The following is a 19,759-nucleotide window of genomic DNA, read 5'->3' as shown; positions in this document are numbered from 1 at the left end:
GAAGAATTGGTGATGCAATTGAATTTTATAATAGTTTGTGTGCCTGTTGAGGAGCAAGGATAATTTTTTTTTTAAATATGGTTTCAGGTATGTGACTTTCACATTTATACGGAAAAATACTTGGAAAATACAGAATTTTATCCCTTTTGAACTATAATCTCGTTTTTTTATTCAGAAATTGTTTGAGCTAGATTGAAACTGTCTAATGGGTATTACGAATTACGATACTTTTTATAATGCAGCCTACGGTGCGTTATATTGGTTCCCTTGCGACAGTCTTCTGGCCGAAGAACTGTGAATGTGGTCAATTCAAAGACCTGACGAAGAACTGAAGAAAGGGACTATTTTTGCGGCTTCATTATAAGAAAAAATTGCAAAAAAAAAGCGTCGTATGTACTTAGATCATAATGGTTATTACGGCTCGATTACGACATTGTGAACCTGAGTAAATACAAATACAAACACAAAGGCCACAAAAGGCAAATTGCCCAACAAGGTGGCTGAAAAAAAAAGATGCCCATAAAAAATATGGATGTCAGATGTATAACCAAAATGCAGAAACCCAATATATCGTATCACGAACGGAAAAGAAACCTAATAACAAAGAAAAAAATTTAAAAAAGCCAATAATTAATAATATATAAGAAATACACTGCCCATAAAAAAATATTTTATGCTTGTCTAAGTAAGGATAGTTTCTCGATTAAGAGCCGTATTCACCGACATGGCTTAAACTGTAGTCAATTTTTGGATAAGAGATCAACATAGATTGGTTAAAAACCTGAATTTAACCAATCCGTGTCGATCTCTTATCAAAAAATTGTGACTATAGTTTAAACCGTGTCGGTGAATGCCGCCCTGAGATAAATCCAGAAATTTATCTTCTTTTTAAACGCGTGAATAGTGTTAGAATTCATGATTCCCGGAGGTAAGCTATTTCATTTATTGACAACCTTATTAGGGAAACGACCCTGCGACACCTAAGCCTGGAATTGTCCCTTGCTAAACGATGCTGGTGCCCCATTGTGGAAACAGTCGACTGTCGGTGTATTATTCATAGCCCATACTATACTTCCCGTTGAAATTTTTAAACACTTCGATCATATCCCACGACACCTGCGTTCCTCCAATGTATACCTATTCAAGAAATCGTCTTTCTTCATAGCCGAAGCCTTGCGTGCTAACAAGAGTACTCGTAACTCTTCTGTGCACTCTCCGTCAGTTAACCAAGTCTATACCCTGTGTAGGTATGGTCTCCAAAACCTTACGAAATTTTTTTTGTCATCAAGAAAGCTTTTTGACCTCCTACATAACTTTGCTTGTTCGTGACGATAAGTAATGGGGAAAAAATGAGTCTGCTTCAACCTTAGGTTCAAAATATGTAAAAAAATTTTGACAAAAAATATATAACATAAACCGAAGTCCTGATAACTATAAATCAATTTTTCTTCATATTATGCACTGGTCCTTTCCGTACTAGCGAAAGTGATAACAATATCTGAATGACAACATCATCCGGTGCTGGCGTTGTGGAATAATAAAGAACTTCATAAAGACGTGGCAGTGGTATCAGACGAAAAAGTGTTGAACAGATGTCCGCAAGCTGCCGGTGGTATGAAGGAATCCCGCTGGTTACCCTCAATCAGCGGGTACAATGACCAACCTTTCAAAAAGGCCATCCGCCGCCCAAGGGAGTGACCATAGGAGACTCACGCGTCACCGCTAATTGAGAAAAGGGGAAAGGAAATGAACTCGTGAAAAGTCCCCATTGAAAATGACATCCTTGGATGTGAAGGATCATCGAAAACGCGATTAGAACCCTATTGATAGGTTGGCCATAAAAAGGTTCATTCATCGCAGGGCATGAAACTTCCTTTTTGTATTGCCTCAAAAGTAAATTAAAGTATGTTAGTGCACATTTCTTTATTTAATTAGTTCAATAAAGAGCCAATCACCCACTTACTTTACCACGCAATCTTCAAAGTAGAGCTCAATTACTCAATTTCACATCATTAACATACTCATGGAACACACATTGGGGGGGGGGCGGAGATTGGCAGCAGGACTCTACCTTGGAGGCCTGAGACGAATCTTATTTACTGTACATATATATTTTTTTACCCGTGAAGTTTCTGTCAGTGAAAGATACTGAGTCTAGGGTCTGACTTGTGGATGTGGGTGGGCCATATGAACATCTCGTCAACATCGTGACAAAAAAAAATGAATGTGCAAATTTTCGCTTTCTGGGTTTCTCAGCTGGTTGGATATACAGTAATACCCCGACTTACGCTACCCCGAGTCGCGGTGAAAAAGAGCATATTTCTGAATTTTGCACATGATTACTGAATTATTGCTGAGATCGTAGAGATTATAAAGTGATTATCTCGAGTAAGAAATTTTTTTGTTCACTCAGAACATTATGTGTAATATAACTATTCTGATTTTTGAGGGGCATAAGATGATTCATAGTGATAATGAGATGATATCGATGATATCTCGCTGTGATTTAGCAATGGAGGCTCAAGGATTGCGTGGTGCAGTAGCTGCCATTGTTTTGCACAATAGAACGCAATGTCATATCTGAAGTCCAAAGTTATTGGCTTAAAATTAAAAAAAATCGTATAGTGTGTGAGGTGCACTGATGACAATTCACCTGGTTTGAAACCCTCAATTAATTCTAATCCACGGGGTGTGAAAATTGTTTTCTTACCTCCAAACACAAGCAACTTATTTCGTGTTTGATGACGTCATTAAAACATTCAAACCGTTTAACACATACGGCTTTCTTTTACATAGATTTTAGGGAATAGGCCTACAGCCATTTTTTTAAGAACCGCATAGCAGTCAAAAAGCAAGTTAAATTTTATGAAATCATAGAAAAGCGCCGTTGTGATAGGCTGCTGCTGTGCGCCCATAGTGAGAACCGGGGGGGGGGGGGTAGAACTTGAGGGTGCTTGTCTTGATTTTTTACGTAGGAAATTTCGATTTCTGAATCAGTTCAGTGGGTGCTCAGACCCGTATCACCGTGGGTGCAAAATTTACACCGGTTAAGCAGCATAAAGATGAAAAACTTATAGTTCTGTACTATGTGTTGTTAATTTTCCTACTGCACTTGTGATTTTAAAACCATATCATATTAAGAATTATAACAAATAATTTTGTTTTTATCCAATACGTGACAGCAAACGTCCCATGGTTCGAACAATGTTTTTGTGCGCATTTCTCTTCCATGTAAAAATTATAAGTGCGGGAAAGCTTACCGTCTCCCTTCCCTCTAATATTCATCACAATATCTCCCTTTTTTTCCTTAAAAAATAATCTGATGTTATTGAATTTCTGAATTTTCGGAGAAAAAACTGGGACAAACAGCTGTCCCGAAAATAGTGCATTTATTGGTAAAAACAGGGACTCGCCTTGGAAACCGGGATGTCTGACCAACCTAGCTAACGGTGAACTATATTATTATTTTACCGAAAGAAGTTAAATTGTTTCTGCTGGTTGGGTTGTGGCTGTGTGGACTGGTGTGGGTGGTTTGCTGATCTTGGATGTCGTTGGATTTTTCCACCGTGGCCTACGTCTCCTGAGACGGACCAGCTTATATCCCCTAGGGGGACAGAGCGGGGGTCACGGTTGGTCTGGTGGTGGCTGCTAAATATTAAGAACGCAAAAGAAAAAAGAAAAGAAAAAAAAAAGAATCAAAATAAATTGAGTACACATTTTTTGGATCATGACTGTCAAAGAAAGCATTTCTGTGGAATTTCGCGTATGTGTGTAGGAAAACATTTCATCATCGTCGATGAAAAAAAAAGACGGCTGTGTATATCCCATTTGTTGAAAAAACTTTTTCCCTACATACCCGCGTCGGTTACATGGCCGAAAAAAATACATGTCCGGTCAAAATGTTTGTGCCCCGAGCGTGTTGGGCAGTAGATTTGTCCTTCTTCTTGTACAGCTTTGAAACGCGAATGCGAGCCGATCTCACTTTAAAAAGTCTCCCCCCAGAGAGCAACTGGCCTACAAAGACACAATTGTTCAATCATTGCGCTTCATTTATAGTTAGAAATATTCATGGCAGATGGCAGAACTAAACATAAGAATTAATTACACAGTAAAAAAGTTCACGTTAGGTCCACAACTTGTACACGCACATTCAAACATGTACTAGTTCGTTAGAAATTCCGCAGAGGAATATGGACGACATGCATGCGTAATTTAGTAGTGGTAGTAGTAGATTTGTCCTGTTCTGATAGGCGGATGTTTATGCGCACGCGTCCTACGCATTTTTAGGGAATACTTCTTGAGTATGAAAGGTGGAGAGCCTGATCCAGACTAATGGTAAAGTATTTTTTCTAAAATAACATAGGAAGGATTTAAACAAAATTACGTCAGTTAATTTTCCAAAAGAAAGCATCATTCGCCGAAGTAACCACATAATCTAAGTGCCCCAAATTTTGCTGACTGGCTGAACCATATTTGGCTATAGCCATTGGGATTCTCTTCGGAGTAGCCTACCTCACATATGACCCGATGTAGTCAGTGACAATCCACGGTCAAAGTCTGTGTTTGCCACCTGCATAAATCTTTAACAATTTGCCTTGGACGCGGATCGTACTTGATCCCATCATACATGGTCCGCTTAGGACCATGTTTGTTTGTATATGTCATGTTATTACTTTATTTGTGTGTTTATACAGCTTCTATATATGGACATGTATGACACGTTGGAGATAAAAAAAAATGAGTTTGGTTTCTATCGGGCCGTCTTACATCAGCACATCAAGCTTCGGCCATGAATATCCAGCCATTTTGCGAAGTCTGAAAGATTCGTCCTTGTAATCCCAAAGATTCGAATTTTGGTTAAAACTCGGCCAATTGTGATAAATCGGTGATCATCCATAATCACAGATATGTATTACATGTATTTATGTGTAAGTTATGTTAATAAATTTCTGTTTCAAATATCTAAAAAAAAATTAATGTATTAGATAATAAAAGAATAATCCCTCTGATTATAAATGTGTGCGAAATTTGCACGTGTTCTTGTAGGACTGTTTATATAGAAACCACAGGGTTAAATTATAACTTAAATAATTATATGTTAAATAATTATTATGTAAAATAAGTAAATGTTAAATATTATGTAAAATAATTATTTCATGATAAAAAAAAAATAGATGTATGAAAGAAGTTGTCACTTGAGTAGAGTGAAAAGTCACAGAATGTGTCAATCATGTAAACCAGTATTTCTCAAAGTGTTCGTCACGGCGAGCTGGAGATGATTTGTGTGCCTATTTATGAAAAGTGGTTCTTTTATATAAAAAAGTATCTACCAAACTATATTCTTGGGAGCCTGAAAACAAGAAAGTCACGGGTGCTGTAAGTTTGAGAGAACCACTATCAGTGGTTCCATTATTATAAACCATTATTCTTTTAAAAGCAACGCACTATCGCACTCTTCTGAACCGTGAAGACATATAAAACACGTATAGGCCTACTGTGCAAGCATCGAAATAACTTTAAAAAATAAAATTTTAAACAAAATTTGGCATCAGGCACTACATGAAATCAGGGATAAAATGAACCATTTGAAAAACACACAATTGTATTTAAGAGGATAATGTTTTCTTTTAGTTCATCCACTTATGTTTGCGGCATTCCTGACGAAACATGTTGCCAAATTGAATCACAGCCTAAAATCGCAAAAGTATTATCTTGCATTATTGTAGTGCATTTCTTAATTGTGAAACCTCTGTATATAAACCTCTCTCCCATAGTTTTCAAACTGGTGTTCCGCGGGACCCAGGGATTTGATGAGCCTTTTCTCCGGGATTCCGCGGAGTGGAACGTTTCGGAACCCGGAGCTGTTTCAAAGAAAAAAGAAACTTCACGTTGATTTTTTTCACTTTATCTGGATATCATAAGCAGTGAAAAAGATGAGTTTTTTAGTGTCAATAACCGAAGAAATGGTGTAAACTTGTATATGTTCAAAATGTTTTAGGTTTCCGTGAAACGGCATCATAATTAGGCTGACCACATATATCAGCGAGAAAAATCCTTGAATCAAGTTCCCAAGTACCGAATATCGCAGATTGACGTCGAAAATCTGCTAGAGAAGAGGAAAGTAGGCAACTGGCAACAACAATTTGTTGAAATATTGCTAATGGCGAAAAACTAAGGACTAGTGTAAGCGATGTGAGTTGAAACGCATTTCACGTACGAAAACTATGAATATGAACGATAGGATTATTATTCAAATTTTTGGTCATAATTTTATCACATTAAAAGTAATGAAATGAAAATGACCTTCGTGATGATAACAAAAATTAAAAAATTGCATAAGTATCGTTAAAAAAATGGGACATTTCATAAAAAAACTCGAACGTCCGAAATTGGGACCGAAAAAAAACGGACATATTATAAAATAGTGTCATATCGTCATATAACCCATTTAGGATTGCGTGGAACAGCCTCAAAATTATCAAAGGTTTCACGAGGGGCCCCACAGCAGAATGTTTTGCATTGTTCTGCAACGAGTCCTCGGCTGACTGGAAATGTTCTGCAGTAAAAACCACCATAATAGTGTGTTTTCTACACTTTTCTTAAAATTCTTCCATATTGTTCTGCAGTAGCACTAATTGTTCTGAGACGTACGTCGCAAATTTCAGCATATTCTGCTTTGGGGACGAGGGCTTTTACGTCGGAAATGTCTGCTGTAATCAAATCAATTTTTCTAACAAACAAAATAGAGTAAAACCTGTCTCTCTAAGGGCCGTATTCACCGACATGGTTTAAACTGTAGTCACAATTTTTGGATAAGAGATCTACATAGATTGGTTAAAAACCTGAATTTAACCAATCCGTGTCGATCTGTTATCAAAAAAATTGTGACTATAGCTTAAACCATGTCGGTGAATGCCGGCCTAAGTTGAATACCTACGGTTCCATTAAGATCTGTCCAAGTTAGAGAGGTGTCCAAGATATAGAGGTACAAAGAAGTATTTCATGACACCATTTAAAGCATAGTTTCACAAACTTTTTGTTTCATCTCCCTCCTTTTTCAGAAATGTTTTTATTTCATCGCCTCCAACTTAAGTAAACCCATAGGATCCTACGTTAAATCTGTAGGTTCTATCGTCCCCTTGGATCATTCCATCGCCCACCAGAGGGCGATATTGCCCACTTTGGGAAACACTGATTTAAAGGCTTTAAGTTATAGAATATGACAAAAAAAACTAACTATGTATACTTATAAGCATTAACCTTTTGAACAGGTATTGGAAAATAATTATGTACAAAATACCTCTTTAACTACTAACAGTATTTTACAATGAAGAAATTTAAATGCATTACTTTAATATGTATTTTGGAATGTAATAACCATTTCATTTTTTCAGTTACATAAAATCAATACTTATATAAGAAATCGGTTTAAACGCATTGGGTATTGTTTTGTTCTATTGATCGTTGCAAATATCCATTCATTTTCAATTTTACGTCGTAATTCGAACAAAGTTTCAATTAAATCTGTGGTTGATTCAGTCACCCAACCTTCAATAACTTCATTTTTATTTTCAATGATCAACTCTGCAAACTTTCGTTCACGGACGGCACATGATGCAGCAGGGCCCAAGGGCTGGGATCTTTTGGGAGACCCCGACGTCAGAATTTATAGTGCGAAAAAATAAAAACAAAGATGATAACCGCACCCCCGGGCTTGAGCCCTGTCAGTCCCATCCTTATTGAGGCCATGATTTCGCTCGCTCTTAATGCCCAGTTTAAATTTATTTGCACACTTGCGGGATGTCAAAAATGATACTTCACATACAGAGCTCTATTGAAGGCTGAATAAAAGTTTAAAATGCCGCGAGATATAAACAAAAACAAAAACAACTAGAGAAATAAAGGGATGTACAGAGTTGTCGGAAAAACACCAAACACCATAATCTAATTGCTACAACTCTATTCAACAGTAAACATGCCTGAGAGACGGGGAAACTTACTCTCCCAACAACTTCATATACACTGTCAAGCATTCAACACTTAAGCAGATAATCAGCAGATGAACTGCACCTGTCCAAAAAAAGAACCCAAAGGGTGTCCAATGTCCAAGATAGAGAGGTTTCCAAGATGCAGAGCATAATTTCCTAAACTTTTTGCTCCATTGCCGCTCTTCTTCACAAATTTTTTTCTCTCATCCCCCCCCCCTCAATAGGACCCATAGGATCCTGTGTTACACCCGTAGCTTCCATCGCTCCCCTTGGACCATTCCCTCACCTACCAGAGGGCGATATTGCCCACTTTGGGAAACACTGATGTAGAGTATTGTGGATATGCTTTGATGTAGGATTATGGGGCCGGTTCCATTTAAAACTTCCCAATATAGGGAGGTGTCCAAAAAAAGTGGCAGGTAATACTGTAAATAAATTTCTTCCTTTACCCCTCCCTTATTTTTTTGCCTTATTTCACAAAAATGTATCGCAAATTGAAATATTGTTTTCTTGTAGAATATCGTGCATTAGTCAATAAAAAGAGAAAAACGAACTCAATTTAGCCTTCACGGAAAAGACTGATTTGTCTCGTCCCATAAACAAATATTGTAGGTTCCAGTTGCCCAAACTGGGTTCGGGTGCATCGAAATTGCAACCTGTGGAGGACATTCGTGGAGCGGGAGGAGGGTATCATAATCCTCATGTTACGTTATTGCATCAGAGTATTATAAATATGGTAACTTCTATAAAAATATATGTAATTTGACAGTTTGAAAACTAAGAAAACGTTTCAGTACGAAAAAACAATATGCAGATTTTTAAAATCGTTTGAATACCATAACGAAAGACAAAAATACAAAACTGTGAATAGCTACTCAATCAATGATTGATCACTGATGTGACATATAAGAAATGCAAACACTTAGAGGATTTTTCTTATCAAACATCACCCACGATAAGAAAGATGCCACTGACCTGGACACGGGATTCGGTGAGGCCAATCCTCATTGCGAGCTCCTCTCTCATGAAAATGTCCGGGTAATGAGTTTTTGAGAAACTCCTCTCAAGTTCCTGTAGCTGAGCCGGGGTGAACCGTGTCCGGTGCCTTTTCTGTTTGACCGGCTTATCGCCACCACCGCCGACATTGCCTTGGACGCCACCGTCATTGGAGGGAGCAGATCCCGTACCACCGGGAATCGAACCACCGCCACCGGAACCGTGGATGCCGCCACCGTCCAGGACGGACAAACCAATCCCGTCGTTGGCCGACTTGAGGCTGTGTCCATCCTCTTTACTGCCTTGAAAGGAAGGACAAATCAGCAATCGTCACAATCAGAATATACCAGGATATAAAGATAAATATAGTCTATATGTTCTATGTATTTTGTGCACAGTTAATCCCGCTTATAGCGTTGCTACTTGGAACGTTTTCTCGCTCAGTACGACTTACTTTCATGGTCCTAACTCTAATTCTCATTAGGATTTCACGTTAAAAGAGTTTTTTTCGCTTACAACGTTTTCTCATGACGGTTATCGAAAAGCCTTATAAGCGGGATACGGTGTATTTAACATGAATATTTGAAAATTGCCGATAAAGTATGGTGGTTTCCACCTATAACGTTCCCACTTAGAATGTTTCTCACTTTTATCTCTATTATATATACGTAATAGAGATAATTTATTTAGATCACTCGCTACATGTTGAATTCTTGATATCCTAGGAGCAGTTCTCTGACTACCGCAGTGAAATGGATTTATGGCTGCCATAGATTCAGTCGTATCGCCATTTGTGGACAACCATATTAAACTAACTACAATGCACGCACTTTAATTGTAGAGTTGGATTTCAATAAACAATTACCGAAGCCCCTGAAGCCAATTCAATGCTTCGCTTCATATGCTGAGGCCCCATATTATGCGATCTGTTCTCGATTCATAGTATCGTTCAATATTATTGAACTGAGTATGGATATATATGTTCTGAGAAACTGTATGAGGGCTCTTATAACTTGAAATTCAATACTATGCACAAAATTTGGAAGCGTTCTTAAGCCTTTAATAAAAGAGCGTTCAATAAATTTTAAAACTCAACACCCGCAGACTATAAGTCAATTTAATTTACTTAGCTCCTCAAGGAGTAGTGATTTAAAACTCTCTAAAGCAGAGTTTCTCAACCTGTAGACCGCGGACCACAGGTGGTCCGCAACGATGGCACAAGTGGCCCGCAAACAGACTTTAAAATTCAATTCCAACTGAATGAAAACATTATTCAATTGTTTTTATTGATATTAACGATATCCATATGGGTTAAAATTAAAAATTCATTCTTAGGTCACCGTACGTCATCATACGGAAAATTACCATCCTAAATACGTGATATCACTAATTGTAGTAAAAAAAATTGCAATTTACGACAAATGCTCTAGTTACTGCTAAAATGGATGAAGGGTGGGAGAAAATAAAGGGCTGCTGTAAGTATTAAAAATTAATATTTACATTTATAGCTATAATTATCAAAGAATGAAAACGCTGTTTATTCATGATCTTAGTAAATATCACAAATTCAAATAAGAATCGTTGAAAAACGGCGCAAATTGTTTATAAGAGAATTGAAACAACCATAATACAGGAATGTGTACGGGCTACAAGAGGTCCGCCGAATTGTTTCACACCTTTTAATGTTCCTTGGGTTACGAAAGGTTTAGAAAAAAACGCTGTTCTATATATATATATATAAAGTAAAACTATCTGAAGGATCTTCATTCTCTGATCTTCTCATAACAGAAGAGAAAATAAAATTGTTCCAAAAAAAAAAAAAAATGTTTATATTAAAAGGTGTGCCTAATATAAACATTGCATAAATAAAAAAAAAAAAAAAAAATTAGAGTTCAAAAACTTCGCCTTGAGCCTTCACCCATATTAGTGTCTCCCTACCCTTCCGATAATATTGGCCCTTGTAGTGAGGGTTAAATCAACCCGCCCCGCGTCATAAAAATGTCAATAATAATTTACATATCATAAAAAAATTGGAGTATTAAATCACAATTTTACAGCACTACCATTGATGCAATGGTGTTTACGTAGAAATAAACTATTCCGCGGACACCTTGGAAAGTAGCCTACTCTGCGAAGTACCACAGGCTACTACTACTAGGCCTACTACTTAACCGTACATATATCTCGTACACATTCCTCTGCAGAATTTCTGTGAAAGTTGCGCTTGTTTCGTGTTCTTTCAGCCATTAGGACCACGGACTGAAAAACACTGGGGGGCAGACTATGAATTCGGGTGTGATTGTTTTTCATTCTAACCTTTTAAGATTAAATTTCTGACGTGAAAATTGCCACGTGGCATACAACTTTGAAATATTTATTCAACAAAGAAAAGAACATTCTTAAATTATTAATTTTTAAGCAACGAAACTCTTCTTTTGAGTTTTTTTTTTAAATATGCTAAATTTGTGATCCTTATTAACAATCTTGATTGTGAAGAATTTGTTCTCAACATTTTTACAAAGAAAATTCAATTACGAGGATTTCAACAGATCTGCCCAGCTTATTTCATAAATAATATTTGAGGTAACTCGGGAAAGTTTTGTGTGTTTCCCTCACCTTCAGACTTTATTCATATGCTTTTCATTGGATTTAAAACATCATGAAATAACTTTTTTTTTTCAGTGTACAAAAAAAAAGTCATGCGTATTAAACCTATTTATTTCTTTCATGCATGATGATATGATGACAATTTTTTTCACAGAAAATGGAAAACTTCATAACAGATAGATTACGATTATTTTAAGAACTTGTAAAACATTTTGTTATAGAAAAAGTCGATGTAGATACTTTTCATTAGTGGAGTTACCTTATAAAGATAATTTGAAGAAGTTACGACTCTATAGTTTTTATATCAATTTGAAAAAAATCAAAAGAAAGAATCGCATTATTTCCTCAATTCATTATTTTTTTATTGTGCCTCATTATTTACTAAAACCTCAATAAACAAGGGAAACACTGATAAATGTCAAGAAATATTTCTCATACCGAATAAGAAATCAACAATTTTTTTCTGAAGACGTGTGTTACTTCTTCACGATTTATCTCTCCAAGTTAATTAAGATGAGACCCGGTCGGGATTTTTGAAATGAAGTTTCACTGTTCTTCTTATGATGGAAAAATAAGGAAGTAAGAGTGCAACAGATTGGTAAGAATTAAATAGACGTCATTAACTGTCATCAATTTAAGTGAATAGTAATTAATATAAAAATTTTAAACATTGTAAAATCCGGAAAAGTCTTAATGTAGTGATTGGAGTGATGTGATCTGTATTCAATAAACTGATCATTTCATCTCCCGAACATGAAAGCGGTTGCTTATTCCCATTTCAGCATAATAATGTGTCTGAGAATTTCTCTCTATGAATGAGAGAGTAAATGAGAGAGAGTTCTCCTAACAGTGAAAAAACACCAAAGCAATTTCGTAAAAAATATCGATTGCATAAAATAAAATAATCAGTCAACGATATATTAGTGGCATTAATTTTCTGAAGGGGAAAAATATTCTACATTGCAAAAATTATCATAAAAATATTGTTTTATTGCTGTCAATAATTTGAATTTATTCTATGTCCATTAATACATCAGAACAATTTGAATTTTGGGGGAAATCATAAATAAGAAAGAAAGAAAGACATATTCCGAATTCAGAACTCTAAAATCAATCGACACTTGCTCATTGACGCTCATTGGCAACAAGAAGTGTATTAGGGTCATCCACCATCAAGAGGAGAAACACTTTATTTTTCCACGAATTAAAGTCATTGATAAACTCAGAACATTAATAGTTGTGTGCTCACAATTATTTACCATTCATATTTTCGATTTAAATTGTCAACGGACACAATTTCATATTTAACTGAACATCTAACTGCGATTATTACTAAAGCCAATGTGCTTGAACGGTGCATACCTATGAGAAAATTATTATATTTATGAAATTCCTTTAGAATAAAATTTTAATAACATATAATCACTTCTCTTTCATTCAAGAAAACTAAATGAAAACTTGTGGAAATACTTAAAATAGAAATATCCTTTGGTGGTGTACCTCACTTTCCAGCTGTTTTTGTTTCAAAAAATGTTAATTTTACATTACTTAAAGTAAATCAATTTTCTAAATCATTTGTGTGTTCATTCGATCGAATATCGACTTTGAGGTGGAAATTTCATTAAACATTTCCAAATTTTAACTTCTCCTTCGCGATAGTGTATTTCCCTTTTTATACATCTAGCTACAAAAGACACAAACCAACGAAGATTTAATAGAAGTACGCGAATCACGTTTATTATTCAAATAAATTTATTAACCATTTATTTATAAGAAAAATTAATAATTAATCAAAATTATAATAAAAACATTTGATACCCCCCCCCCCCCCGATTCAAACATACACTTTACGCTTAATCATTAATCAAATCAAATCCACAGAAAATAGACATAACTTCAAAAGCATTATAATTACTAAAAACAAATTGATAAATTGAAATATTAAATTCTTAGAGGCTTGATAAAGATATCATATCAATACAATAATTTAAACATTATCCATACTTTTCTATACAAAAAGTTAAGATTATAATTAACCACAAAGGCTTAGTATGGTAAACATTATAACAGAAAATTTGTATTGGATAACTAATTTCAGAGAATTTATTTAATAACTAGAAAATTTGTTTAACAACTAATATTTTAAAATTAATTTAATACCTTATAATTAGAGAATTTATTAAATTTCGATAATAACTGAATGCTAAATGAAATAAAGAAATGTCTAGACTTCTAATGTCTAGAAGACAGCAATGGTGGATGATTTCAATGAAAATTATAAGAATTTTGACGATACTATGAGCCGATGAAATTTCTAAATAAATGCCATTTATACGGAACATAAATACTAAATAGCACTGATTGTATTGTATTTTCGTGTTTATTTATCACTCACATGTATTCATTAATCGGATATGCATCTTAAAAAATGTGATGAAAAATTCCTAGAATTTTTAAGATGATATACACAAATGAAAATTATGGATTCTATGGATTATGGTGTATATTTATGAATGAATATAATGCATTATAACTATCAGGGGTCTGTCCAGACTTCGTCCATAAAGTCTTGTTTTTTTTTGAAAATGATAATTAATTTGGTGAAAAGTAAATAATTTTAGATAAATCAAACAATTTAGTTGATATTTCATAAAAGAAATGCAATGTCAAATTTATGGTTTTGTTAATTAGTATTTTGTGGAGGGTCCATTTTTCATGCCCAGAACTTTGTGAAGTGTCCGTAAAACGGACTCAAATTTCAGAAGGACAGTATCCTTTTACTGTGAAATTTCTAATCAAAATAGCCTCTTTTTATGGAGAAATTTTCTTGTTCAATGTTCAATACACTTCAATGAATAGAATGAATCGCACAATGCAATTATAATTCTCAGTTTTTGGAAATTAAATTTTTTTTGTGGTTAATAAGGGCCAGTGAACTGACATAGCTTATATGATAAAATGATCGCTTGTAATTTGGTAATACACCCACGCACATGTTCGTGTATCTAAATCAACAAACTGATAGTATGAAATTTAATTATAGGTCACGAGGCTGGAGAACTTTTTGAAGTTCTAGCACATGGTGTGTGCTTTTCTATATGAGAGGTGTTTATATTCTAGATTTTTTTTTTCTAATAAATTTAACTAGCCGCTATTTTACTCACCAGCGCTGGCAATACAAGCAATCAACGCTATAGTTATTATCACTCTGGGATTCCACCGCACCGTGATGCATTGCTGGTTAGCACTCGAGGCCTCGCATCTCCCAAATGGACATAATCACTACGAGCAGTACGAAGTAAACATGCAAATGACCGATCGGAGTTATGACCATGTGCTTTATATATACATGTACTTATGCAAATATGTATATGTCTGAGAGGACGGAGAGAGACGACGGAGATCCTACTGCTGCTGAGGTTTTCTGTCCGATATCTGAGAAACCTTTTGCCCGACTTCTCCGACACACCACTGCCTGTGCGTGTGTGTATGTGGTGCCCACGTGTGGGGGGTGAAAAGGTTCGGGTCCGCGAGAGACGTTTTTGGCTATTTATTTCGACCGCACGTCGTCGTCGCCGCCGCCCTTTTCCAACTTTTGCGCAGGCCCCTTCATTTGGGGCAAATTGCATTTAGCGCGGGGCCTTAGAATAGGCTGACGGGAAAACTAGTTAATCCCCGGTTCACAAATTTAATCAGCTGCAAACCTATCAGATCAGTACGGGCTAATGAAGGGAGCCGGGCTTGATAACTCAATTAATTGTGCTTCAGAGAGAGAGAGAGAGAGAGACTCTCTCTGGAAGAGCAAAGGAGAGCAGAGAGAGCGAGAGCAAGTAGAGGGTGTAGGAGAAGGGGGGCGTCTCTTATGGGGTGTGTGTTGCCAACAGAGAAGGAGAAAGAGACACACACACACACATACACAGTACAAATTTCGTTTAAGTCACTTACCTAGAGGTGCGGCTCCGTGCAGGTTGTTAAGCATCCTGGGTTCCGGATCGAGTCCGAACAGGTAACCGAACGGATTTGCCAGTTCGGTTTTTTCTACCAACAGCTTTGGACCGAAATACTAGAAGTGTACTTGAAGATTGTTGGGATTTGCGGAGCCCCTTGTAAAGTTTTCTTGCGTTTAAAACGTACTAGGGGCCTTCGTCTCTGAGAGCAAATGATAGTGAGGGGATAGAATTTTCGGAATGGCGTTTAAAACACCCAATATACTCCGGCGCGGGTCCCCCCTTTTGTTTCCAGGGCGCACTCACGAGCTCCGCCAATCACAGCGAGGAGAGGGAGGCGATGGAAGGAGAAAGGGACCTCCTCCTTCTCTCTCTTCTCGCCGCCTACATACATGGGCACGAACCACGCACCTTCTCGCTCGCACTGTCTCCCCTTTTTTACTCCTCGAGGTGCTCCTTAAAGTGGATATTTTCTACGCTATTGTACGTTAAGGAATCGCAGAATGACAAGGAAGTTGTTAGTGCTCGGCGTCTCGCCGGCAAATAATCACTTTTTTTAGGGGGGGGGGGTCTACCTGCAAATTTGACCAAAACACGAGTCTCTTCACACTATGATGTCAATTCCTTTTCGGGGGACCCTTTCATGTTGCATTTTGCGATGTTCACTTTTTTTGCCGCCCCCCCCCCCCCACATTGCGTGAGCGCAATGTGAAACACCAAAGCCGGTTTTTTTAAATGGCGACTACTGTAGGCTTGAAGGAAAGTAGGCCCCATTATATGTTGTAGGAGCAGAGCCGCCCTTAAGTTCGCTAATGACGTGCGTATTACGTAATCGCTAACACGTAATTTCATTCAGAAATTTTGAAATTTCATTCATCTTGGAACTCTACATTCTCATCTAGAAAAAAGAATTTGAGAATTCTGCATTTCCATCGACAAAGAGAGAGAGAGAGAGAGAGAGAGGAATAATTCTGGAATTATTTCTCTCGTTTATTTTGAATTTTCATTATTCTGAAATTATTTCGTTCATAAATTCTGAAATTATTTCTTTCATAAATTCTGAAATTATTTCGTTCATAAATTCTGAATTTTCATCAATTCTAGAATTATTTCTTTCATAAATTCTGAATTTTCATCAATTTTAGAATTATTTCTTTCATAAATTCTGAATTTTCATCAATTCTAGAATTATTTCTTTCATCAATTCTAGAATTATTTCTTTCATCAATTCTAGAATTATTTCTTTCATAAATTCTGAATTTTCATCAATTCTAGAATTATTTCTTCATAAATTCTAGAATTATTTCTTCATAAATTCTAGAATTATTTCTTCATAAATTCTAGAATTATTTCTTTCATAAATTCTAGAATTATTTCTTTCATAAATTCTGAATTTTCATCAATTCTAGAATTATTTCTTTCATAAATTCTGAATTTTCATCAATTCTAGAATTATTTCTTTCATAAATTCTGAATTTTCATCAATTCTAGAATTATTTCTTTCATAAATTCTGAATTTTCATCAATTTTAGAATTATTTCTTTCATAAATTCTGAAATTATTTCGTTCATAAATTCTGAATTTTCATCAATTCTAGAATTATTTCTTTCATAAATTCTGAATTTTCATCAATTCTAGAATTATTTCTTTCATAAATTCTGAATTTTCATCAATTTTAGAATTATTTCTTTCATAAATTCTGAATTTTCATCAATTCTAGAATTATTTCTTTCATCAATTCTAGAATTATTTCTTTCATCAATTCTAGAATTATTTCTTCATAAATTCTAGAATTATTTCTTCATAAATTCTAGAATTATTTCTTCATAAATTCTAGAATTATTTCTTCATAAATTCTAGAATTATTTCTTCATAAATTCTAGAATTATTTCTTCATAAATTCTAGAATTATTTCTTTCATAAATTCTAGAATTATTTCTTTCATAAATTCTGAATTTTCATCAATTCTAGAATTATTTCTTTCATAAATTCTGAATTTTCATCAATTCTAGAATTATTTCTTTCATAAATTCTGAATTTTCATCAATTTTAGAATTATTTCTTTCATCAATTCTAGAATTATTTCTTTCATAAATTCTAGAATTATTTCTTTCATAAATTCTGAATTTTCATCAATTCTAGAATTATTTCTTTCATAAATTCTGAATTTTCATCAATTTTAGAATTATTTCTTTCATAAATTCTGAATTTTCATCAATTCTAGAATTATTTCTTTCATCAATTCTAGAATTATTTCTTTCATAAATTCTAGAATTATTTCTTTCATAAATTCTGAATTTTCATCAATTCTAGAATTATTTCTTCATAAATTCTAGAATTATTTCTTCATAAATTCTAGAATTATTTCTTTCATAAATTCTAGAATTATTTCTTTCATAAATTCTGAATTTTCATCAATTCTAGAATTATTTCTTTCATAAATTCTGAATTTTCATCAATTTTAGAATTATTTCTTTCATAAATTCTGAAATTATTTCGTTCATAAATTCTGAAATTATTTCGTTCATAAATTCTGAAATTATTTCGTTCATAAATTCTGAATTTTCATCAATTCTAGAATTATTTCTTTCATAAATTCTGAATTTTCATCAATTCTAGAATTATTTCTTTCATAAATTCTGAATTTTCATCAATTTTAGAATTATTTCTTTCATAAATTCTGAATTTTCATCAATTCTAGAATTATTTCTTTCATCAATTCTAGAATTATTTCTTTCATAAATTCTAGAATTATTTCTTTCATAAATTCTGAATTTTCATCAATTCTAGAATTATTTCTTCATAAATTCTAGAATTATTTCTTCATAAATTCTAGAATTATTTCTTTCATAAATTCTAGAATTATTTCTTTCATAAATTCTGAATTTTCATCAATTCTAGAATTATTTCTTTCATAAATTCTGAATTTTCATCAATTTTAGAATTATTTCTTTCATAAATTCTGAAATTATTTCGTTCATAAATTCTGAAATTATTTCGTTCATAAATTCTGAATTTTCATCAATTCTAGAATTATTTCTTTCATAAATTCTGAATTTTCATCAATTCTAGAATTATTTCTTTCATAAATTCTGAATTTTCATCAATTTTAGAATTATTTCTTTCATAAATTCTGAATTTTCATCAATTCTAGAATTATTTCTTTCATCAATTCTAGAATTATTTCTTTCATAAATTCTGAATTTTCATCAATTCTAGAATTATTTCTTCATAAATTCTAGAATTATTTCTTCATAAATTCTAGAATTATTTCTTTCATAAATTCTAGAATTATTTCTTTCATAAATTCTGAATTTTCATCAATTCTAGAATTATTTCTTTCATCAATTCTAGAATTATTTCTTTCATAAATTCTGAATTTGCATCAATTCTAGAATTATTTCTTTCGTTTACCCTGAATTTTCATCATAATTATAAATAAAATAAATAAATAAATTCTGGAATTATATCTTTCATAAATTCTGAATTTTCATCATAATTCTCAATTTTCATCATAATTATAAATAAAATAAATAAGTAAATAAATAAGTTCTGGAATTATTTCTTTCATAAGTTCTGGAATTATTTCTTTCATAAGTTCTGGAATTATTTCTTTCATAAATTCTGAATTTTCATCATAATTCTGGAATTATTTCTTTCGTTTACTCTAAATTTTCATGGGGTAGTGGGATAATCGGCGTCAATTACTTTTCTTATTTACAATTCATGGATTCTGAATTTTCATTAGTTTTTAGACAGTCCCCCCCCCCTTCATTAGGTCCTAAATTTCAATTGGTTTCGGAATTGTTTCTGTCTTTAATTCTAAATTTTCTTTATTTCGAAATTTTCAAAAATTTAAATTTTATCAGTACAGTATTCCTGTATATTTTGTAATAATGTACGAATTTTTTGGATGCTGAAATTATTAAGAAGTCTCTGGCCCCACTATTATTTTTTCACGGGCCCCCGCGTCTGGTCAGAAGGGCGGCCCTGCGTGAAAGTACCGGCCGATATTCTACCTACTCAAATATATCAACACTTTTTACTGCACTATTGTCATACAATTTGTGGTCACGTTTGGCTTTTTTTAATCCCCATTCTTCACTTCCACTTGCCGGTATAGATAACCTTGTGTTGTCATATCTTCTTATCTGGGATCAAAACAGTAGGAGCCACAGAAATCGGTAGTGACGGTGATGCCAAAGAAACTTGCACTACCAG

At 34.1% G+C, this 19,759-nt stretch overlaps 1 protein-coding gene across 1 annotated transcript in view; it reads right to left on the bottom strand.

Moving 5' to 3' along the window:
• LOC149088410 (homeobox protein orthopedia-like) overlaps positions 1–15,744 on the bottom strand; it is a 59,359-nt gene extending 43,615 nt beyond the window's left edge. Inside the window, exons 1-2 of the mRNA XM_089252960.1 lie at positions 15,537–15,744; positions 8,964–9,286 (exon numbers count right to left, since the gene is read on the bottom strand). Of these exons, the coding sequence (XP_089109086.1) occupies positions 8,964–9,286; positions 15,537–15,570 (357 nt within the window). The 5' untranslated portion in view covers positions 15,571–15,744. The remainder of the gene's footprint in view (positions 1–8,963; positions 9,287–15,536) is intronic.
• Between the last annotated feature and the right edge of the window lie 4,015 nt (positions 15,745–19,759).

Source organism: Pholcus phalangioides, unplaced genomic scaffold (assembly GCF_987345545.1).
Source record: "Pholcus phalangioides strain wild (caught in Gottingen) unplaced genomic scaffold, Ppha-v1.0 ptg000003l_1, whole genome shotgun sequence".
Taxonomy (NCBI): domain Eukaryota; kingdom Metazoa; phylum Arthropoda; class Arachnida; order Araneae; family Pholcidae; genus Pholcus; species Pholcus phalangioides.
This window is presented reverse-complemented; position numbering and strand designations above follow the sequence as displayed.